This window comes from Schistocerca serialis, chromosome 4 (assembly GCF_023864345.2).
Source record: "Schistocerca serialis cubense isolate TAMUIC-IGC-003099 chromosome 4, iqSchSeri2.2, whole genome shotgun sequence".
In the NCBI taxonomy this organism is placed as follows: Eukaryota; Metazoa; Arthropoda; class Insecta; order Orthoptera; family Acrididae; genus Schistocerca; species Schistocerca serialis.
In genome coordinates, this window is record NC_064641.1 from 316,892,254 (window position 1) to 316,916,836 (window position 24,583).

At 42.5% G+C, this 24,583-nt stretch overlaps 1 protein-coding gene across 1 annotated transcript in view; it reads left to right on the forward strand.

The window, feature by feature from the left end:
• LOC126474415 (glutamate receptor ionotropic, NMDA 2D-like) overlaps positions 1 to 24,583 on the forward strand; it is a 580,517-nt gene that overhangs the window by 413,470 nt on the left and 142,464 nt on the right. Inside the window, exon 7 of the mRNA XM_050101884.1 lies at positions 13,828 to 13,951. Coding sequence (XP_049957841.1) covers positions 13,828 to 13,951 — 124 coding nt within the window. The remainder of the gene's footprint in view (positions 1 to 13,827; positions 13,952 to 24,583) is intronic.

Below are 24,583 nucleotides of genomic sequence, written 5' to 3' on the forward strand. Positions count from 1 at the left end.
TGATGACGTCACCGCTGCTCTTCAGAAGGGTACAGCAAACGAAGCCCCAGGTCCTGATGACTTTCCGCTGGAGCTTTACCCCACATTCCACGACATCATGGCTTCACGGTGGGCTGCGCTGTATGAAGAACTGATGAAACGTGACCTTCCTCTCCCACCTTAATTCGTAGAAGGCCTGATTATCCCGGACTCCAAGCCGTCTGGGGGTAGGGGAGTTGACCATGTTAAACTGTGACATCAAGATTTTTACCCGGATTCTTGCCGCTCACCTTCGGCACGTCGTTCCTCAAGTCATCTCTGTGAATCGAACGTGCTTTGGTGGTGACAGTAACATTCAGACGGCGGTTAGCGATTACTGTGACATCATAGCCCTGGCAGCGACCTGCCGCAGTCGCTGTGCATTAGTGACAGTGGACTTCGACCACGCCTTTGATAGAGTGAGTCGCGTCTTTCTAGAGGAAGAGCTGCGGCGGATGGCCTTACCAAACGCATTTATACACATCGTCTTATGAATCCTCTGAAGTGCCACGTCGCGAGTGCTGATCAATGGCCATGTGGCGGGCCCTGTTACTGTCGTGCAGTCAGTGCGCCAAGGATGTCCGCTGTTGTGGTCCTTTAGGCCATCGCCCTTGAGCCACTGTTACACAGTTTGAGGACCCGATTGACGGGGGTCACAATGAGGGGACATGCTTTCATCTGCCGGCCGAAGTGGCCGTGCGGTTAAAGGCGCTGCAGTCTGGAACCGCAAGACCGCTACGGTCGCAGGTTCGAATCCTGCCTCGGGCATGGATGTGTGTGATGTCCTTAGGTTAGTTAGGTTTAACTAGTTCTAAGTTCTAGGGGACTAATGACCTCAGCAGTTGAGTCCCATAGTGCTCAGAGCCATTTGAACCATTTTTTGCTTTCATCTGCTGTGCATATGCAGGTGACCTGGTGGTCTTCGTTCTATCACGGGATGAATTGCAAGAGGCACTGTAATGTATAACCAACATGAGACTGCTTCGGGAAGCAGTGTGAACCTGACGAAATCTGGTGCTATGTTCGTTGGTAGAGGTCTTCCAGCCATTGGTGGACAAGATCAAATGTTTGGAGATAACCTTCACGCATGATATACAGCGCACGGTCTAACTATAAACGCCTGTATGTAAGTCTGCAGGCTTTCGGGGCCGTTGTCACTGAAGTTAAAATCTTCTGGGTTATTAGGCCGGCCGGCCGGCGGCTAGCTGTAGTGGACACCAGAAGATCCTGAGGAAGATCCCAACAGAGGGGTCGAAACGTCGTTCACTTTAGAAGAAACATGACGAGGCCTAATAACCCAGAATATTTTAACTTCTATAAACACCTTCTTCAAGCTATCCGCACGAACGTTCGTGGCAACCTTTTGAGAGCATTGGACATGATACAACGGGTGGATTCTGTTAACAATCGTCTGGCCTCGCACTACCCCATTTGAACAGATTTTACCCATGCCAATGGCAATGGCGGACAGACTCCAGGCGACGTTAGGCTACTTTTCAAGTGTGGGACTCATCATCAAAGTCCATTACGGCACGCTAACTCTTCCTCCTCGACACGGCGGCTTCGGCCTTGTCAACGTCCATACCAGCGCAGCTCCCCTTAATCTAAGTAAGATGGTTAAATCGTGGACCCGCCGCCGGACCGGATTAACGGGAAGCCTGATTGATGAGCTGGCCCCTCCCTTTCACCCCGCCCTCCCTCCCTCCGAGTGGTACCCGTTGCAGTAGCACGTATTTCTCTCTCATATACAGGGTGAAAAGTATTTAAACCGACAAACTCTGGGAGGTTGTAGGGGACATCAAAACAAATATTTTCCCTAATGTCGTTTTTTCCTATGAGGATTATTTAAACCGGCGGAGGCCGTACTACGCTCGTGAGTTGTTAGAGGCCGTATTACGATCTTCAGTTGTTAGAGGGCGTATTACGCTCTTCAGTTGTAGGCAACTGCTGTCCACCAGCGTAGTAGTGCATTGTCTCTCTTTACTAATGGAGCGATACACCTGGAGTGAGTACACTAATATAGTTGGTGCGTACTACATAGCGCACCACAACGGACGAGCTGCACAGCGGGTTTATCAACAACACTGTCCTAATCGCCGTATCCCGCATCATACGACCTTTGCTGCTCATTACCAATGTCTGCGTGAGACCGGGTCATTTAGCAGATTACCTGGACAGGGACGCCGTCGCACGGTAAGAACGCTGCAAAATGAGGAAGCTGTCTTGCAGCATGTGGAGCGGGATCCTTCAATCAGTGCGGTTCTTCGTTAATGTGTGGGTCGGTGTTGTTGGGGACTGTTTAATTGGGTCGTACCTGCTACCTAAGCCATTAAATGGCAGGCACTAGTACAATTTTCTCGCCAGAGCTTTGCCAGAATTGCTGGAAGACGTCCCGCTCCCTAAAAGACAACGCATGTGGTTCCAACATGACGGGGCCCCGGCCCATTTCGGTCGTCGTGTGCGTCGATTCCTGGACCTACGGTTCCCAGAAACGTGGATTGGCAGAGGTGGTCCTGTACCATGGCCTTCTCGATCCCCAGATATATCCCCTCTGGACTTTTTTGTGTGAGGCTAGATGCGCAACCCTGTTTACGCAACTCCTGTTGCATCAGAAGAGGATCTGGTTGCCCGGATATTAACAGCAGCAGGAACAATTCAGGATACTCCTGCAGTTTTTGCCCGTGTCAGACAGAACATGATCCGACGATGTAACCTTTGTTTACGTGTCAATGGAGGCATTCTTGAAAATCACCTGTAATTGAAATTGGGTTGTGTTAATGTGTTGTCTCTTGGTAATAAAAAAACAGAAAAGTGTTGGTTTAATTAATTGGCGATCAGAGAAATCTTCCTCTACAGGTTTAAATATTCCTCATAGGAGAAAATGACATTAGGGAAAAAAAATTTTTTGATGTCCCCTACAACCTCCCAGAGTTTGTCGGTTTAAATACTTTTCTCCCTGTATATGTCATGACCTTTTTTCATAGCATACAGTTACGTCCATACTGACTTGCCTAGTACCAGGAACCCGATGGCACGTGATATAATCACCTAATGATAAGAAATCATACTCGAAATGCTGCGGAAAGCCGATATTCTACGATCTCATGGCCTGTGGTCTGGCGTTCTGTGTACTATGTCCTCCTCGACACGAATGCTCGGGCAACCTGGAATCTGGTTGTCAATGGGAAATACATATAACTTCTTTTACGAGCCATTAACATGATAGATTCGCTGCTTTGCCCCCATTACCACATGCTTGACACAGACGAGCATCGACTGATGTGTGGATCTTCTGCAGAGGTGTGGCAGCTGCTTCAGAAAATGCTTGCCTAACTTCTACATACGGCTCCCATGTAATTGCACCGAAGACACTTATGTTCCCAGATGAGACATTTACATCATACGAAGACCAATGCGGTGAACTAGATAAAAGGCCTCCCGATCTCTTATTTGTTTCATGAAGGAGATAAGAGCGTTGTTGATTTTTGGATATTCCTGCAAGATCACTTTACTTTTCTAACGCACAATCCGAGATACCGTCAATACTATGCTAACTTTTTGGGTAGTGCCTTCTTGGAACCCCCCCCCCCCCCCCCTCCTGTTGCAGCTGGGGTGTCCCGAGTATGAGAAGGTGATTTCAGTGCGATTGTGTAATGCCAGGGCTTGGACCAGTGTACCAGCAAACTGGAACCGGCGGAGACATGCCCGGAACACGCCTGGCTGCCATGGAATTCTGAGCGTATCCGCCCACAAGCTGGTAGCGCGCGGATGCCATTTTGCTTGTTCGACCAGGAGGGCATTTTTAATTCCATTTATGTTTGTTTGTTACTGCTGCCAATTGCACATCATTATTTATCGCCCGGAGCGCGTCCTATGTGATCTAAATAAATATGAATCTCGTCAAACACAGCAGAATTTTTTATTTTTCTAAATGTAATCAAAAGACTTTGAATATCATTTACATTCAATTAAAATGGTAAGTCAAAAAAAAGAAGAAAAACAAAAAAATTTAAAAAGGTCAGAGTCTCCTCAGATGCAGTAAAATTTTACTTTTTAAAAAAGAATGAAAGAAAAAATGATAAGGCGACCGCTCGCGATAAGCGGGAAATCGGAGTTAGAGTCCTGGTCCGGCACAAATTTTCATTGTCATAATTCCATTATACAGCTGATGGTTGTTCATACTAGCAATTGTAAATACATTTAAAATGAACAAAAAAAATGTTTTTTAACTCCAGTTTTTCCACGTGATGGTTAAAAATTTACACTAGACGAAAAAAATTTCGGATCTTTTGCTGCAGTTCGGCACTGAAATATCTCAGTGGCAACATATAAAAATTTGTAGCGCAAGAACAGACAGCACACCTCCATAATTAAAGCTTTATCACTAGCTCATATTCTTCCTGTGACCATGTCTAGCTTACAGCATAGATACTCATTCCTTATTATACTGTGGATCGTTTTACTGTACTGGTGTGCAACACTTGATGACGAAACTAACTTCCGCATAACATGTTACTGCCAAGCTCGATGAAACTTGGACCAAACGTAGAAAGAACTTCTACAGTATAGTACAGAAGCTAACTAAAAGAAATACACAATGAAACGAACAGAAATGAGACATTTATTCAAAGACAATAACTACACTTAAGTCGTCGCTATTTATGATAGCCCCTGGACATTACAAAAGGCGAAACATAGTTCTCAATAGGCCGTGTGACAACCACTCACAGCTATGCATCCTCTGCAAGGTGCTTCCATACTGGCCACTCTGTTGGTAGGGAGTTCTCGTGTTACACATTCCAATTCCTCCACCGGTACGGTGTAAATATGGACGTGCTGCAATACGTCCTCCACACAGGCTCGATCGGATTTAAGTCGACGGAATGAACAGACCAGTCCATTTGCCAAATACACTCTCGTTCCAAGAGCTCCTCCACACGCCCAGTGCGATCCGCTAAGCGCACTGTCATCCACAAAAATTAAGTCAAGGCCGAATGCACCCCTGAAAAGAGGCAGATAGAGAAGGAGTACCGTGTCACAATAACGTTGAAGGTCGGTATGACCATCCAATATAATGCCTCCCACACCATAACACCTGGACCACTCAATCATATAAAAAAATTCCTTTAAAACAACAATATCTTAATCTGCTACCAAGGTCTTTTTATGAAACAAAGTCTATCTCTTATATAAGAAAGTTATAAAACCGCCAACAATTATGCGCTTGACGGCTGAAATTAATTCACAGTTGTATGGTGTTCTTCACATAAAGTTTAATAAACGTAATAAATATAATAAATAACCGAGTAAAAATAATTAGCAAGTAGTGACGCCAGGTCGCTCGAAGGCAGAACGAAAACTTAACTTGGAGAAGCCAAGGCGGAAGGCGCAAGCCGGCAGTTCTTACAAGATCCACCTCTCGAGCTTCGACCCGGAGTTACCTCCCGCTACTCAGGATTTTACAGCCCCTGGTACCCACAGGTGGAAAGGTAGCGCTTACTCCAAAACACCAGCCAGCCAGCTGTAACATTTAACAAGCGCACAGAACAGGTCTGCAGGGACAGTGTAATCAAACACCAAAAGATATTAAATAACAGGTTCAATTATTCAAAAATGGTTCAAATGGGTCTGAGCACTATGGGACTTAACATCTGAGGTCAACAGTCCCCCAGAACCTAGAACTACTTAAACCTAACTAACCTAAGGACATCACACACATCCATGCCCGAGGCAGAATTCGAACCTGCGACCGTAGCGGTCGCGCGGTTCCAGACTGAAGCGCCTAGAACTGCTCGGCCACCAGGCCGGCTAAATTATTCACTAATAAAACGGCACACTGCCTTTGCCCCACTACGAATGAATTACACATGCAAGGAACAACCAACAGCGCAAATCTTATCAATAACCTTAAGGAAAATTGCCTGCTATTAAGATATTTAAAAAACACTTACAATTACTAGAAAGGCCAGCAGGCACTCCAGTCTTAGTCACAATTAAACTACGTGAACTCTTGTGCCCCACTGTTCAGTGAAAACCGCTCGAGCACCTTTCTGAAAATTTCATTATAAATTTTACTGGAGCCCACTACACTAAGGCTACCAAACACTCGTATGCAGTATATTTGATAAACAGATTACTGCCTTGCAGTTGATTACGATTACATCAAACAACAATTTCCCACGAGCTGGTAGAGGCACACTCGTGCATTATATTAATATTTAACACCTGTCTTAAACACCATGAACTCTTTATAGGCACACCTTTGGTTCAAATGGCTCTGAGCACTATGGGACTTAACTTCTAAGGTCATTAGTCCCCTAGAACTTAGAATTACTTAAACCTAAATAATCTAAGGGCGTCACACACATCCATGCCCGAGGCAGGATTCGAACCTGCTACTGTAGCGGTCGCGCGGCTCCAGACTGCAGCGCCTAGAACCGCTCTGCCACCCCCGGCGCACCTTTAGTTCCATGGTAACACCCATGCGCTTACAGTTACCAGAAGTAAGGCAGCAGTCCTGAACACCTCCACACACATCCCCTAAGTACAATCTCACTTAACTTTACGCTGGACGTCCGATATGGCTTGCGTCGGGTACAGCAGGCGGCAATAAGGCAGCGGACGACCGTAGACAGCCGTGTCCGGAACCAGCAGCACGCAACCCAAGGCAGCAACAAGCCTCCATACGGGCGACAGGAAAGGTTCTCCACCAAGCTGCCCCATACATGTGGTCGGTTCCCGCTCCACTACAAGCGCACTCCGGCCTCAGGTAACACGAACGCCAACTGTCCACGTTCTTCGCGAGAGCCTCCAGTTAACGCTCCGGCGAAGATAAGGCAGCCAAGACTCAGTACGCGTCACAAGCAAAAATAAGAGCGCGAAGGCGAGGTACTTGCATATACGTTGGCGCCCAAGCAAAACGCCACAGCTCAGCAATGTTCGGAGTTTCATCCTCGTTATTATTACTTGGGTTAAATTTTTTACATAACCCCCCTTCTCTGTGTTATGTAAGCAATCTTTCAATGTATCAAATGTTTCGGTTAACATACATTTTTAACTGCCTCTTCAAATAAGTTTCTTTTACCAATTTTCTCATCTCCTTTGGTAATTTTTTGAACGGTTTTATTCCTTGAAAGGAAATGCTGTTTTGTGTTTCATGTTTATTCCTTCTTAGTAAATGTAAGTTAAGTCTATATCTTGTTCCATGGTCATGGATAGAGCTGACTGTGCAGTAATTACCAGTGTTTTTTATGTGTACAACTATTTGGTAAATGTATTCACACAGTGCACTTAAAATACCCAGCGTTTTGAACAGAACAGTGAGCTCGATTACTGGTTTTCGTTGTCATTCTTATGGCCCCTTTCTGAAGTCTGAAAAATGTGTTCATATTTTGTGCATTTCTGCCCAGAAAAGAATGCCTTAGCTAAGAAATGAGTGTATGTATGAATAGCATGTAACTGAAAGACACTTTCTGTTACACACTGATGGCATGAATCTGAGATCATGGCACTCTGTTTGCACGTATCTCAGTGTGCTCACACCACTTAAGCTGAGAATCAACATTAATTCCTAGAATTTCGCATTTGTTACACAATCTATAGAGGTGCCATTTACAGTTTCATTTTCCCACTTCAAAGTGAAAGTCATCCCATTTGTTTCCTTTGGGTTCAATTTCACGCTATTGCTTACTGACCAGTTGTTTCATTTTTTCTCTGCATGGAGTTCTCTTGTTTTCTAAGTAACTATACTATAAAGAAAGTCGTCGATGTACGAGGCCTGTTCAATAAGTAATAAAACACATATTTTCCTGAAAGCATGTTGGTCTCATCCAGGATTCCAGTACACAGTATTATTCCCTACACGTTTGGTAACAAAACCCTACTTTTAAACGTTATATCCGTTCAATGTGACGGTGTTAGACCACCTTACTAGGAGGACCTGTAAGCCCGCATAGTACCATTCTACTGGTCGACGTCGGAGCCAGGGTTTTGCTGCATCATGTAATGCTTCCCGCGGAGTGCGTCCTTCATTGGGCCAAACAGGTGGAATTCGGAAGGTGCGAGGTCCCGGCTGTAGAGTGGATGACGAAGAACAGTTCAATGAAGTTTTGTGAGTTCCTCTAGGGTGCACAAACTAGGCCTTGAGCTGTCATGGAGATGAAGCTCGTTTGAAAGATAGAGGCATCGCCCAACGACTCACTGTGTTTTAGTTCTCTACCAGACCTCCGTAGAGATTCTGCAAGCGCCGATAAATACCTGCGATGCTCTCGTTTTCCGTCAAAAGAGTGCCAGCGACAGCTCTCTGCTTGGAACGCACGTCCTTCACAGACGTCATTTTCAAAGCTATGTACAGCGCCGCCACTTATCGGAACTTCATGAAACTGTAGGAGCTGAAGCGGGAATATTCCATGATGCCCCACAACAAATTCCGCATTGTCTGAGAAAAAACTGTTGCTTTATTTATTGATACAGTTGAACTCTACCAAAACTTCAGTTCGGTAATTTTGATACTGTATTTAAATGACACAGTAAATGGTAGGGTTACCGGAAGTATAGGTAGCATTGGTAAGAAAGAAACATAAATGAATGTGTGAGAGAGAAACTAGGAGCCGATGACTTGTGTTTGTTTTTTGTTTGTTTTGCGTATAATTAGAACTGCAACAATGTATTTTAAATACCTAAAAACGTAAATTGCATTTAAAAGGTAATGAGAATCAGTTAGTCGTGTAACTTCTCAGCTTTTATAAAACCAAAGCAATTATTTCTGATGCATGTACAGTTTACATGCACAAACGTAAAGACTCTGTATAACTGTTGTTGTTATTTTTCACTCAACAGAACGTTCTTCATCATGATCAAAGGAAAGCGTTTCCTGTTATTATAGATAAGTACGAAAGTTGTTTGTGTATCACAGAAACATATTCTTTACAAGCTCCAGGATGTATTGAAGCGATGTTGATACGTTTCTATTTTGCAGTTCTCTTATTTTACCCTTTATTTTGGGAAATGGCGTTTTCTAGCGCTATATGATAAATGTGCATTTTTTAAATTTTTTTCTGAACATCCCACTGTTTCACATTACAAATCAATAATTTTCGAATAAAACATTGAACACTCAATTTTGTCATAAATTCTATTTAATATTAAATAACAGTTAGAAGTATATCTATGTAGAACAAAAATGTTCCGTAAGTTATGCGGCTGTTTACATATCCTCCGTCAGTTTCTAAACGGTGCACCACAGTCGGTTTCTAAGGTACATATTAAAAGACTGATCGCATACACAGACAAGGCAATCGAAATGAAGTAACTCCCAATAGGTATTGAACATACCTAACGTAGAGGTAATGTGATTACGATCTTAACTGACCAAAGCTACTAGGAAATCTACTGGAGTCTACACTTACATATGACTCTACAATAGTTTAACTCTACTTATTGAACATACCTTATATATCAGGAACTCCTATATTAGTTTACTTTTTGGCTCTGGTAAGTGTTTTACTAAAACTATAGACTTTTTTGAATATGTATTACCTCTACTCTTTGTACCCTATCTGCCAGGTACGATTGGAACCAGTCATCAGCTACCCTCTTATTCCTAATGCTTCTAGCTCAATTAGTAAAATCTTATGGTCAACAGTGTCAACAGCCTTCGAAAGATCTAAAAATATGCCTGTGACACACTCATATTTGTCAAGAGTATCAAGTACCACTTTTGCGAATTCTACTATGGCTGATTTCGTACTTCTATCAATTTGGAAACCAAACTGTGATTCACTTAAAAGGTTTTATTTATTCAAGTAACTCATTAATCAGTCCTCCGAAGTTAAGTCTATTATTTTTGAGAATGGTGACAGCAGGGAAATGGGCCAGTAATTTTCAATATCAGCTGCATTACCTTTCTTTAGCACTGGTGCAACTCTTCCCTCTTTATATACTCTGGAAATTTCCGTCATGTGAAGGATTCGTTTATTATGTTTGTCTTAGTTGCTTGTATAGTATCTACACATTGTTTCAGCACGCACTTTGGTACTTCATCCAAGCCTGTTTTCTTGTCATCAGTCTTTTGGTTGGTTTGATGAGGCCCGCCATGAATTCCTCTCCTTTGCCAACCTCTTCATCTCAGAGTAGCACTTGCAACCTACGTCCTCAATTATTTGCTGCATGTATTCCACTGTCTGTCTTCCTCTACAGTTTTTGCCCTCTACAGCTCCATCTAGTATCATGGAAGTCAGTCCCTGATGTAACAGATGTCCTTTCATCCTCTCCCTTCTTCTTGTCAGTGTTTTCTTCTGCGATTCTGCGCAGAACCTGCTCGTTCCTTACCTTATCAATCTACCTAATTTTCAACATTCACCTGTAGCACTACATGTCAAGTTCTTCTATTCTCTTCTCTTCTGGTTTTCCCACAGTCAATGTTTCATTAGCATACAATGCTGTGCTACAACCTACTGACTTCTAATTTTTTAGTTTCTGTGCAGTTTTAGTGACTTCATTCTCTGTAGTTCGTCATAGCATCATGCGTAATTATTCGGAATTTTTACTGTAACTTCTCTGTAATACTTAAAAGATGTTCATTCACATAGTTTCGTCGGTGGTGCGGATCAATCATTAGTTTATCCCTCTCCCTTATAAGTAGGTTGTTATGCTTTTGTTTGTCTCCCCCTGTTTCCTTCTCTTATGACTACCCAGGCTGTTTTGCTTTTATTTATTGCCTTATATATTATTTTGTCATTAAATGACTTTTTTGCAGCAATCGGCACCTTCCTATAAAACTTTTCTATCTGTGACAGAAATTTAGGAACTCTCACTCATTATGGGTCTTTTTCATGGGACTGAGGTACTTATGGGTTTCAAAGGACGTCTAAATACCTGCTGTTATCCATTTGTTTTGTGAGCCACCGATAATGACGTGAGTACTTTCGTAAATTTCTTTTCAAAGTCTAACTTAAATAATATTGAGAAACTAGAGGATGTTACATTTACATTGGTTTCTCTATACACTTCATACCAGATTTGGTTTTCTAGTTCTTCTGAAAAATCTTGTATTTTGACTTCTGATAAATGTCTTTTGCAAGCTTGCAGCTTAGGGGATTTTTCCATATCCGATTTTACTGTTATTATTTGACAGAAATGGTCTGATATCCCAAAATCTCTTACAGCTACATCACATATTTCCCGGCGATATTTGTGAATACGTGGTCAATTATTGATGCAGTTTTGTAGTAATCCTTGTCGCACTACTAACCATAAGGGACACGCCAAAGCTCTGAAGGATATGTATGAGGCTGGTACTAGTTTCATTTATGATAGTTGTGTTTATGTCTCCACACAAAATTAGGTCGACTTTTGTACCTAAGTATTTATCTAGAAATTTTGTTAATTTATTGAAAAAGGGGTCCATAAAACCACTGTCGGATCGACATACACATAAAATATTAATTGCCATGTTAATTCAGTAGCTAATATTTAAAAGAATTCGTGTAAAACGTATACGTTTTCTTCTGGCATTGGAGTATCCTGGTGGAGATGTCATGTTTCAACAGAACAATGTGTATGTCATCGGTCTTTGGTTGCTTGAACTCTCCAGTTCAAAACTGTGGTTTTGCCCCCTCCCACCGCCTCCCCCGCATCACGTGATCTGAACCAAATTGAGCGTTTATCCATCCGCCCTTCTCTGGCAGATCACCCCATCTTAACACAAGCTGAGCATTTAGTTCTATGAGCCAACTGTACAAGAACGACTGTGGGTAGCACTACAAGATGAGTGGATTGAAATCTACCCAGAACGATTGCAGTATCTCGTCGAATCGATACCTTATATCTAGAGACTGGATTATATGCAACATAAAAGCTCAAAATATGCATGCAAATATGCATGAAAAATAAGATATGTATGAAAAGCGTCGAAACATGCAAGATCAAATAATACAAAAACATAGTAGTTAACTGCGAACGATGTATCTAGAAGTTGGATCTGTGCATATCGATTGCGAGGAAGAGCGACGGCCACGCGAAAAATCGGGGCATTTAGAACTCTGAATTCATCATCTGTTCACTTCGTGGTAGAGGCTAGGCAGGGTCCTGTTTGAGATTAGTTTTACAAAATTGCAAAAAGAAGACACAAACTGTGTTTCAAATATTGTTTCTTCTTTGCTGTTGTTGTCGGTACCAAGCGAATGCGATGTGAATTAGTCGCCGCGAAACAATCGATATGCACAGGTCCAATTTCTGAGATGTATCGCACGCAGAGGTGCACGTACAAGAAATATTTTACGTTTTGCTACTATTCTAATCATAAACAATCAGGTACTGCTCCAAATGTTCACTAGTATGATTGTGTCTTCGATCACGCAAACCGTTTATATAAGCAGAAAAGGACCGTTCTGCGTCAACTGAGGCAACTGGGCAGGATTTGAATTTGAGTGCAATGTTGACACTTTTTTGTTTCTGGCAAAACTTCACCCGTCCGATTAATAAAACTATCAATCTGTGACAAGGGTTCAAAGCCTGGGTTATTGTTTAAAATGTTTTCGAACTTTTCTTTAAGCAATGAGTAGTTCAGTAGACTAATATTATTCATTAACTGAATAGATTCATTCAACGTCAGACGCTGAGTTTCAAGCTTTTTAATACTCACAGGTAAACGGGAAAAAAGAATGCTGATCACAGCAAGGATATTTTTAATAATGGAATCATTAAACGCTTCCTTCCAACTGTCAAAGCCTCTGCATTATCGAAGTCGTTTCCTACGTCTCTGATGGCCTCGGAATGTTCATTGTAAAACAATACAGCTTCTAACCACGTGCCCTCAACGTTTTCCAGTGATTCTGGAGGTAAAGGCACATTTGATAGTTTTTTGTTGTAAGATGTGCCTTGAATGAAATCAGTTTATTTACGTTCCCAGAAGTAGATCGTACTTCTTTAACAAGGCGATGTACTGCTTGAGCAAGCAAAAGATTCTGGAAATATTTTTCTGACACCTTCATTCACAAATCTGGGAATCGTAGAATGATTTCTCTTTTCATGTTCTTTGCAGGTCACTCAATAGGAAGAACAAGGGTCTTGTTTTAACTCATCACCAACTGAATTTGCAGTGTAACGACCACAAGTGTCGGTAGTTTCGTCAACTGAAATCCAAATAATGTTGTCCTGGAGTTGATTGTGTATTTTTTTCCAGAACATATAGGAAAATTGTCGGTATGCAATTTTTACGCCATGTTGATTCATCTGGTATATTTTGATTTAAACAATATTTGTGCAGGAAACCTTTGAGGATAGCGTTTCTAACTTTGTGAGGAGGAATACTAATAAAAATAAACAGAAACAATGGACGTGGGGCAATAACTTGCGTAATTCAATTTAATTGTTGGCGACGAATGCAATATGGCAGAGGAGGGGATTGATCCGGTCGCGGACAGCAGACGCATTGACTCTGCCTGCCTGTTCCTGTTCAGTAATGAGTTCGCTGGCCATCAGCCTCTCGGTTAGCGATCGCACGCATTTGAAGGTCGCGTCGACTCTATGAGACATGAAAAACACCCGTCTTAATTTTTAAAATATTGTAAACGTAGAGCGGAAATATGCATCACGCTATTTGTTAGGTAAAATATGCGATAACCGGTGAAAAGAAGCCAAATACGCAAATACATATGCGACATGCAAATGCATATAATCCGGTCTCTAGTAACACCACATTCAGTGCCTGCCCATGGTCTTCGGCCACTCAAATGTCAGTGTAGGCCTAATACTTAAGCAACATCGTCGGATGATGAAATAATTTTATGTCTGCTATAATGCCTACAGGTTCATGACAAACGTGTGGGCGATGTTCGCCGTGGTGTTCCTCGCTATCTACACTGCCAACTTGGCGGCCTTCATGATCACCAGAGAGGAGTTCCACGAGTTCTCCGGCATCGATGACCACAGGGTAAGTAGCTTCTTACGTAACGCATTGTACGTATGGATACTGGCTAGGAAACACGTAACCTCCATCTGCATATTTGTTATACCATTAATGATATTACAATGTAAAAAAGAATTCTCGTACTGATTCATTTAGTGAACAAAGCAAAAGTGAATGTTTGCGGAAAGCGTATACCATGTCAGCGGAAGAAAGGTATCCAAGCGCAAATGAAAATTCCTCACGTTATAGTTAACGTACTTCCTTGAGTGTGACTGTGCACTCCAAGGCGCCTTGTCAATTCCAGTGGAAATTTTCTGAGTGCGTAACTGTCGCATGTTGTAATGTTGAGCAAATCTTGTAAATGACCTCAGTTAGGGTGGTTTATATTCAGCAGCTCAACGTAACCACCAAGACGAATCGCTCACACGCGTTCGTAAAATTTTAAAGAAACTGTACAAAATGCGTCTGACAAGTTTTGTGAATCGTCACACAGAATAAGGGAAACAAAAAAAACCTTTACTGCCGTTAAAAGTAACCACCATCAGCTACACCACACTTCTGAAATCGGTCGTAAAGTTGCTGGAAACTGTCAGCAAACGCTTCTTATGGATCGCTGGCAACACCGTGGTCAGACACTGTTGGACATCCGCATCACTATAGGAGATACCTGCTGCTGCCACTATCATCTGGAGACCCACTAATTCCGCAGCTCGTGGTCGTGCGGTAGCGTTCTCGCCTCCCACGCCCGGGTTCCCGGGTTCGATTCCTGGCGGGGTCAGGGATTTTCTCTGCCTCGTGATGACTAGGTGTTGTGTCATGTCCTTAGGTTAGTTAGGTTTAAGTAGTTCTAAGTTCTAGGGGACTGATGACCATAGATGTTAAGTCCCATAGTGCTCAGAGCCATTTGAACCAAGACCCAGTAATAATCTGGCGTAGTGGTTATCGTCTTCCCTGTCATCCAAAAAAATTGGCTGAAAAGAATCCAAGATTAAGACGAGTTTGATCGTCTTTTTCAATGGCAAGGGCTTGATCCAGCATTAACTTCTGCCCGACAGAGTTGGGGGAAGACGATAAACACTATGCCATCAACTGTCGCCTGGTCTCCTAATCATATTCGTAGAATCAAGTCTTACTACCTGTAATGAGGATGATATCCAACAACGCGTGACCACGTTTCTGTGAGCGAATTCACGAGAAGCGTTTCATGATAGGTACCAATAGTTTTGCAACCAGTCAGAAATTAATTGTAGCTAATTGTGATTAGGTACAACACCAACCTTATTTTCTGAGACAATTCATCGACATTTTCAGAAGCACTTTGTATCTCCATGAAATGGAACAGCTCACTTAGAATGAAAAATCTTATGCATTCAGTCCATTGGCCACGATCCCAGGAGACTATCGACTACCGTCGCAGACAGGTGTAGTGCAGTGATCATTGTCATTGGGGGATTGCTACAAGTTGAAATCTGACTGATTGTCATGGCCAGAGGTCAGTTAGTTGCCTGGAGATAGAAATCCAAGTTCAGTAGCGAAAGAAAAGTGTGGAAAGTGATGTATAACGTCCCGTCGAAGTCCATATCAAGGTCATTAGAGACGAAATACGAATTTCATTTATTGCACATCAGCCATTTACCCGAAGCTTCACTCAAGTATGCTTTTGTCACAAATATTGCCGACTTCTACTCCTCCTCCCTCTCTGTGTTCACCTGTTCTCTCTCCCCGACTAATCTTTAAACTCTGCATGCTCATTTCCTCTTTCCCATTTTGTCTATCTGTCACCTCCTGCCCCTCTTTCGATCCCTTTCCTCGACTCTTCTCTCTGATCACATCTTTTTTCCCGCTCCCTCTGTCCATATAATCGTGCCCTCCTTCTTTTTCCACCTGCTCACTACCCCTCTAACCCTTCCACCTGCCCCCTGCATCACCATCTCTCCATGTATATCTCCTTCTCTCCTCCCTCAGTCCACCCTCACCTCCTCACCCAACTCTCTCCATCTCCTGCTCTCTGTCCAGCTCATTCTCCCCAACCCCTATCTCACTATTTATCTCCTCCCCCCCCCCCTTTCTTAGCTCAGCCTCGCCCATCTGCAGGTGTAGCCCTGCAAGGCATGCCGATGCTACCCACACAACAAGCTTCCTCCCCTCATTCTCTCTCTACCTCCTTCTCCCCACAATTCCTGTTCATCCCATCCTCCTCTTCCTCCTCCTCCTCCTCCTCCTCTCTCTCTGTCTGACTACTTAACCCCCTTTCTATCCCTCTCCTCCTCCCTTTTTCTTTGTCCACATCATTCTCCTCCTCTTCTCCCCCCACCTCTCCACGTATAGCCCCTGCAAAGCATGTTGATATACTCCCACACAATTCGCCTGTCATGCATGGCAGTCTATACACCTACACTCCAGAGACTGAAAAAAAAAACACGTTTTCGCCCATATTTCCACTTGTATTGGATCTAGGCTCCAGAGTGCAGGTACTAATGAGGTTACTGTGTCTGTTCCATATTTAGTTGAAATCGATCTTCAGGTTTGGGAGAACAGACTTACACACATTCAATCCGGTTTATACAATTGTACATAGGTATTTCATACAAGCACGTAGTACCTGAATGTCATCACAATGGGAAAGTCCCAAAATCAAAACTTCAAAGCATCGAAGCTGAATAACAATTATGACCATGTGGAAAGTCGATGTAGTAGTCCCTTCCCAGAATGTGTCGCTTTAATGTCAAATAACACCTATCACCAGAGGCAAAATAAAAGTTTTCAGGACAAGAACCGCGTAGGCTGTAAAATAATCAGATGGTCAATAAAGGTTATAAGCGAGTTCCGAAATGCAGAAAGGGGAGGTATTCGATTTGTTTCTAGTTGTAAAATAAGAGGTAGTGGGTTGAACTTATCGATACCAGTCGTCAGATTTGACCCCTGACATAATGATATTGTGCCGTCTTTCGTCGTATGCACACAAACATAGAACACTGCACTGGCAATGTTTTATTAGGTTTTCATCTTACATTTTGCTGAAGAGATGGCGATGTCAGCTGATATACTATTGTTGCATAGTACAACTATTTAGTCTCTTTATTTTGAAATTAATTCCAAAAAGCTGTATTTGATGATGTTCATTTATTATGCTAGATTTCGAAAGTCTGATAACTTCATCACCAGGCAACCATGACACTAACACAAAATAAGTAGTCATTTATTTATCCATTAATGTGATAAACACAGGTTAGCAGTAATGTGCACCTAACAGCATAAAATCTTTCTAGACATCTAATATATAAATTTTTATATGTCAGATTTTAAAAATGGAAAAATAGTAGAAATTTGTTGGTGTTTAGATACTAATTCCTCCCCCCATGAACCATGGACCTTGCCGTTGGTGGGGAGGCATGCGTGCCTCGGCGATACAGATAGCCGTACCGTAGGTGCAACCACAACGGAGGGGTATCTGTTGAGAGGCCAGACAAACGTGTGGTTCCTGAAGAGGGACAGCAGCCTTTTCAGTAGTTGCAAGGGAAACAGTCTGGATGATTGACTGATCTGGCCTTGTAACAATAACCAAAACGGCCTTGCTGTGCTGGTACTGCGAACGGCTGAAAGCAAGGGGAAACTACGGCCGTAATTTTTCCCGAGGGCATGCAGCTTTACTGTATGATTAAATGATGATGGCGTCCTCTTGGGTAAAATATTCCGGAGGTAAAATAGTCCCCCATTCGGATCTCCGGGCGGGGACTACTCAAGAGGATGTCGTTATCAGGAGAAAGAAAACTGGCGTTCTACGGATCGGAGCATGGAATGTCAGATCACTTAATCGGGCAGGTAGGTTAGAAAATGTAAAAAGGGAAATGGATAGGTTAAAGTTAGCTATAGTGGGAATTAGTGAAGTTCGGTGGCAGGAGGAACAAGACTTCTGGTCAGGTGACTACAGGGTTATAAACACAAAATCAAATAGGGGTTATACCTGGAGTAGGTTTAATAATGAATAGGAAAATAGGAACGCGGGTAAGCTACTACAAACAGCATAGTGAACGCATTATTGTGGCCACGATAAATACGAAGCCTACACCTACTACAGTAGTACAAGTTTATAAGCCAACTAGCTCTGCAGATGACGAAGAAATTGAAGAAATGTATGATGAGATGAAATAAATTATCCAGATAGTGAAGGGTGACGAAAATTTAATAGTCATGGGTGACTGGAATTCGAGAGTAGGAAAAGGGAGAGAAGGAAACGTAGTGGGTGAATATGGATTGGGGGAGAGAAATGAAAGAGGAAGCCGTCTGGTAGAATTTTGCACAGAGCATAACTTAACCATAGCTAACACTTGGTTTAAGAATCATGAAAGAAGGTTGTATACATGGAAGAACCCTGGAGATACTATAAGGTATCAGATAGATTATATAATGATAAAACAGAGATTTAGGAACTAGGTTTTAAATTGTAAGACATTTCCAGGGGCAGATGTGGACTCTGACCACAATCTATTGATTATGACCTGTAGATTAAAACTGAAGAAACTGCAAAAAGGTGGGAACTTAAGGAGATGGGACCTGGATAAACTGAAAGAACCAGAGGTTGTACAGAGTTTCAGGGAGAGCATAAGGGAACAATTGACAGGAATGGGGGAAAGAAATACAATAGAAGAAGAATGGGTAGCTTTGAGGGATGAAGTAGTGAAGGCAGCACAGGATCAAGTAGGTAAAATGACGAGGGCTAGTAGAAATCCTTGGGTAACAGAAGAAATATTGAATTTAATTGATGAAAGGAGAAAATATAAAAATGCAGTAAATGAAGCAGGCAAAAAGGAATACAAACGTCTCAAAAATGAGATCGACAGGAAGTGCAAAATGGCTAAGCAGGGATGGCTAGAGGACAAATGTAAGGATGTAGAGGCTTATCTCACTAGGGGTAAGATAGATACTGCCTACAGGAAAATTAGAGAGACCTTTGGAGATAAGAGAACCACTTGTATGAATATCAAGAGCTCAGATGGAAACCCAGTTCTAAGAAAAGAAGGGAAAGCAGAAAGGTGGAAGGAGTATATAGAGGGTCTATACAAGGGCGATGTACTTGAGGACAATATTATGGAAATGGAAGAGGATGTAGATGAAGATGAAATGGGACATACGATACTGCGTGAAGAGTTTGACAGAGCACTGAAAGACCTGAGTCGAAATAAGGCCACCGGAGTAGACAACATTCCATTGGAACTACTGACGGCCTTGGGAGAGCCAGTCCTGACAAAACTCTACCATCTGGTGAGCAAGATGTATGAAACAGGCGAAATACCCTCAGACTTCAAGAAGAATATAATAACTCCAATCCCAAAGAAAGCAGGTGTTGACAGATGTGAAAATTACCGAACAGTCAGTTAAATAAGCCACGGCTGCAAAATACTAACACGAATTCTTTACAGACGAATGGAAAAACTAGTAGAAGCCGACCTCGGGGAAGATCAGTTTGGATTCCGTAGAAATACTGGAACACGTGAGGCAATACTGACCTTAAGACTTATCTTAGAAGAAAGATTAAGGAAAGGCATACCTACGTTTCTAGCATTTGTAGACTTAGAGAAAGCTTTTGACAATGTTGACTGGAATTCTCTCTTTCAAATTCTGAAGGTGGCAGGGGTAAAATACAGGGAGCGAAAGGCTATTTACAATTTGTGCAGAAACCAGATGGCAGTTATAAGAGTCGAGGGACATGAAAGGGAAGCAGTTGTTGGGAAGGGAGTAAGACAGGATTGTAGCCTCTCCCCGATGTTATTCAGTCTGTATATTGAGCAAGCAGTAAAGGAAACAAAAGAAAAATTCGGAGTAGGTATTAAAATCCATGGAGAAGGAATAAAAACTTTGAGCTTCGCCGATGACATTGTAATTCTGTCAGAGACAGCAAAGGACTTGGAAGAGCAGTTGAACGGAATGGATAGCGTCTTGAAAGGAGGATATAAGATGAACACCAACAATAGTAAAACGAGGATAATGGAATGTAGTCGAATTAAGTCGGGTGATGCTGAGGGAATTAGATGAGGAAATGAGACACTTAAAGTAGTAAAGGAGTTTTTCTATTTGGGGAGCAAAATAACTGATGATGGTCGAAGTAGAGAGGATATAAAATGTAGACTGGCAATGGCAAGGAAAGCGTTTCTGAAGAAGAGAAATTTGTTAACATCGAGTATAGATTTAAGTGTCAGGAAGTCATTTCTGAAAGTATTTGTATGGAGTGTAGCCATGTATGGAAATGAAACATGGACGATAAATAGTTTGGACAAGAAGAGAACAGAAGCTTTCGAAATGTGGTGCTACAGAAGAATGCTGAAGATTAGATGGGTAGATCACATAACTAATGAGGAAGTATTGAATAGGATTTGGGAGAAGAGAAGTTTGTGGCACAACTTGACCAGAAGAAGGGATCGATTGGTAGGACATGTTCTGAGGCATCAAGGGATCACCAATTTAGTATTGGAGGGCAGCGTGGAGGGTACAAATCGTAGAGGGAGACCAAGAGATGAATACACTAAGCAGATTCAGAAGGATGTAGGTTGCAGTAGGTACTGGGAGATGAAGAAGCTTGCACAGGATAGAGTAGCATGGAGAGCTGCATCAAACCAGTCTCAGGACTGAAGACCACAACAACAACAACAACAACAGATACTAATTAATATTATAAAAAAATGAAAAATGAAACCAGTCGGTAAGTGGGAGGAGTAGAGTATCAGTGGAGTTTGCACCACCAGTATTCATACTAACTTTATGAATAGAACTGCAACTCAAAATGAAACATGTTTCGAGCACTACATCAGTTAAGATAACCTCACTCCATTACTGTGGAAGTCACATTCATTATATTTCCTATAAATACGCCAGAAACGCTTTCTTGACTAGCACTTGTCTATGGCTATCGTTCACTATGAATCACTATACTCTATCAGCCATTACTAATCTAGTTATATAAGTACTGGCAGTGCTAAACCCATCGTGGTATACCTCAAGGCTCTGTGCCAACATTTCTCCTTTATATCCTATACATCACAGACATTCCCAGACTACCAACTTGCACAGGCCTCCTGCAATATATTGCTGACACCACCTAGCCAGCTATCCACCACATCCTCCAATTCTGTGCTTCTCTCCAATACCGCTGGAATCCCCTGGTAGAATGGTGTAATATGTGGAAACTTCAAGAAAATTCGTAGAAATACCAAGCCACATTCTTTGATTACAATGTTCAAATATCCACCTCTCCATCTACAACCTACCTATGCATTTGACTAACACAGTATGGTATTTAGGTCTAACTTTTGACAAAAAGCACAAGGAAAGCAAACCTCCTTCCCATACATCACAAAGCCCAAAACCGACAAAAATACTAATAATCCTCTCATGAAATTTATATCCTTCTACCAATATCCTCATCTATTAATCCCTCATCCACCCCAATATAACTTACACTACCTTGCCTGGATCTCCACTTCCCCTAAATTCTGCAAGTTCCAATAATTCTAGAAAGAAATGGATTTCACCTAAACCATTGCAACCCAGGGACCCATGAGTATCTTAAATGAAGTCATCCACTTCCCACACCTGTCTTCCTTGAGCACCTTTGGATCGGTTACATTAATCACAAAACGCAGTCCCGGCACGCCATATCCCACCTACGAAACATCTGCACTGCTAAATCATGGTAGGATTGGGTATGTACAGCGATGGTATGCATTGCTGCCATATTTCGCCCCTCATTTATGATGCCATTGATGATGTCATGCAATGTTGCTGGCTTCCCTTCCCCCTACCCCATTCCTCTGACAAGCCCAATTGCACTTTGTATCAAACAGAGCGAAATTCAAAAAACGGTGGGAAATTCTAAATAACCTAGTTTTTTACCACTCTGAGGTCACCACTTGTCGTAAGTGTAAAACGGCGGGAAATGCAAAAATGCAAGATAGATAATTGTCCTTTTGATGTGAAACTCAAAAATCCGAAATGACAATCCAAGGTGTCGGCGTGGAGATACGAGACCAACCTCTGACGTCAGTACCAAGATGGCTGACCTAGAGATAAGAGGAGAGTCTCAACGTTGCAAATCCAAGATGGCGACCTCACCCTGATTATCAGGTCACTTTAACTGAAGATAGTGGACCGGGGGATATGAGGACAGCCTGCATTTTGGCAGATTTCATATTTTCTAAGTTTAGAATCCTATCCTAAGTATAGAATGGTGAGATTTTCAATCCTATGACGTTTCAGATCAGAGTCCACTTGCCCCAGGTTTAACTCCACTTGTGCTACAATGATATCGTTAAGAAACTATGGTTATTATACTTTCATCTACCCACTTCCTACTACTTTTCAAGATCATCCAACTACTCATTTTGAACTACAGTTCAGGATCTTCAGCCAAAGACACGTGTAGATTATCGTAAATACAAGACTCTTAATGTGGGTGTGTGTGTGTGTGTGTGTGTGTGTGTGTGTGTGTGTGTGTGTGTGTATGTGTTTTGTATGGTAGGATAGGACAGAAACGTTTATTTACTTAAAAAACAACATTCTGGACTTCACCAACCACATACCAAGCTGCACATTGAGATCACTACACCAACTGCACTGACCTTCACAGAGTGACATACTGTCTGTCACAGGGTCTCACGCCAACGCCTGAGCTGTTTCACCACGTCTGTAGTACGGCAGGAACGTTTTACTATTTCTCAAATAACTAGGGTTGGTGTCAGCAGGACACAGCATTCATCGATGCCCTGATGAGAGTTTGTCACAGTCGCGGGTCAAACGCATCTGACACTACCAGCAAAACCACTGTCTGTGCCGCACTGCAGCCTTACTCATAAAATTGCTACCGCCAGCTGCCAGCTCAGGGCTGCCGAGACACCACTCCACTTGTGCAACGCCAGCTGATGTCACATGATACACCAGATACTTCAGCACCACCTACCAAGTGCAAAGTGCATCATATCGATAGGCAACTAAGATATATAGTTGTGATTGCCTGTGTTAAACTCCGCAGGCACCAGGAGTACTTGGACGCATGAATATGACTGTTGTTCTGCAAAAACTGTAGGGCAGGCCATGGCTGCTGCAGACAGTGTTGTCAGGCAAGTGTCAAGAAGTGTTAGACTATGGAGCAAATGGTTTCCAATTTCGATCCCTTGTCAGTCAGCTGTAGGATTTATATCTGTCATTTACCAAGTCTTTTAACTCTGTTAATGATTATGTGTGTAGGATCATACATTGTATTTAAAAGTCATAGCTTGATATCATCTCTTTAGTCGGAACACTTGATAAAATCCAAAAGATTGTTACCAAATCGTAAACAGTGTTGGAGTTGGTGGTATCAATTTCCTAGCTAAATAACGAAAACTATAGGCAGACCGAACACACGTCTTCTTGGGTACACGTTACCAACTCTTCCCCACATTCACGTGTATAGAAAAAAAATTTCTAACACTTAAGCAAACGTATGGCTGTTACATTATAGTATAACAGGAGTTTATTAATTAATGCAACACATATTCTTTCTGAAAGCAGATTGGTTTTATTCCTCATTCCAGTATTCCATACTGTTCCCCACTCTTTCGGCTACAAAACCATATTTATCAACATAACATCCGTTCAGTGCCACAACCTTACAGCACCTTGCTGGGAGGACCTGTATGCCCGCATGGTGGTTGGCGTGATGCTTCATTAGTAACTTCCCCATCATCCACGTACTGCTTCCCGCGAAGTGCATCCTTCATGGGGCCAAACAGATGGAAGTAGGAAGGTGTGAGATCCAGGCTGTAGGTTGGATGAGGAAGAAGAGTCCAATGAAGTTTAGTGAGCTTCTCTCAGGTGCACAGACTTGTGTGAGGCCTTACATTGTCACAGAGAAGGAAAAGTTCATTTGAATTTTTGTGCTGATAAACGCGCTGAAGTCGTTTCTTCAGTTTCCTGAGGGTAGCACAATACACTTCACGGTCGACCGATGAACCACGAGGAAGGACATCAAACGAAATAACCCCTTCAGAGTTGCAGATGACCGTCGCCGTGACTTTACCCGCAGGGGGTGCAGCTTTGAACATTTTCTTCGGAGGAGATATAAGGGGCGTCACTCCATGAACTTCCGTTTCGTTTCCGGTTTGTAATGATGATGTTCGACAAAAAATTGTCATGGTCACCCGCATAACCTACAAGAAATTCTGCTCAGATGGTTCTTTTGTTGCTTTTTATGGTCTTCTGTTAGGCGGCCAGGAATCCATCAGGTACACACTTATGAGTACCCCAACTGGTAGACGAGTGCGTCAATACTACCAACAGAGACTTCAGACTGAGCAGCGAAGTGTTTCATTGTGGTCCATCGATCACCTGAAATGAGATTGCCCGCCCGTTCCAACTCTGCAGGAGTGACAGCTGCATGTGGTCGGCCAGCATTTGCACGACCTTGTACCGATAATGAGACACGCCTTACCCAATGACTCACCATGCTTTTTCCCCTGCCTAGTCTCTGCAGACATGCCACAGACGCCTACGAATATCTACGATGATCCGGTTTTCCACCAAAAGAAATTCAGTGACAGCTCTCTGCATGGAGTGAACCTCCGTTACAGACGCTGTTTGGAAAGCTACACTATGTGATCAGAAGTATCCAGACACCTGGCTGAA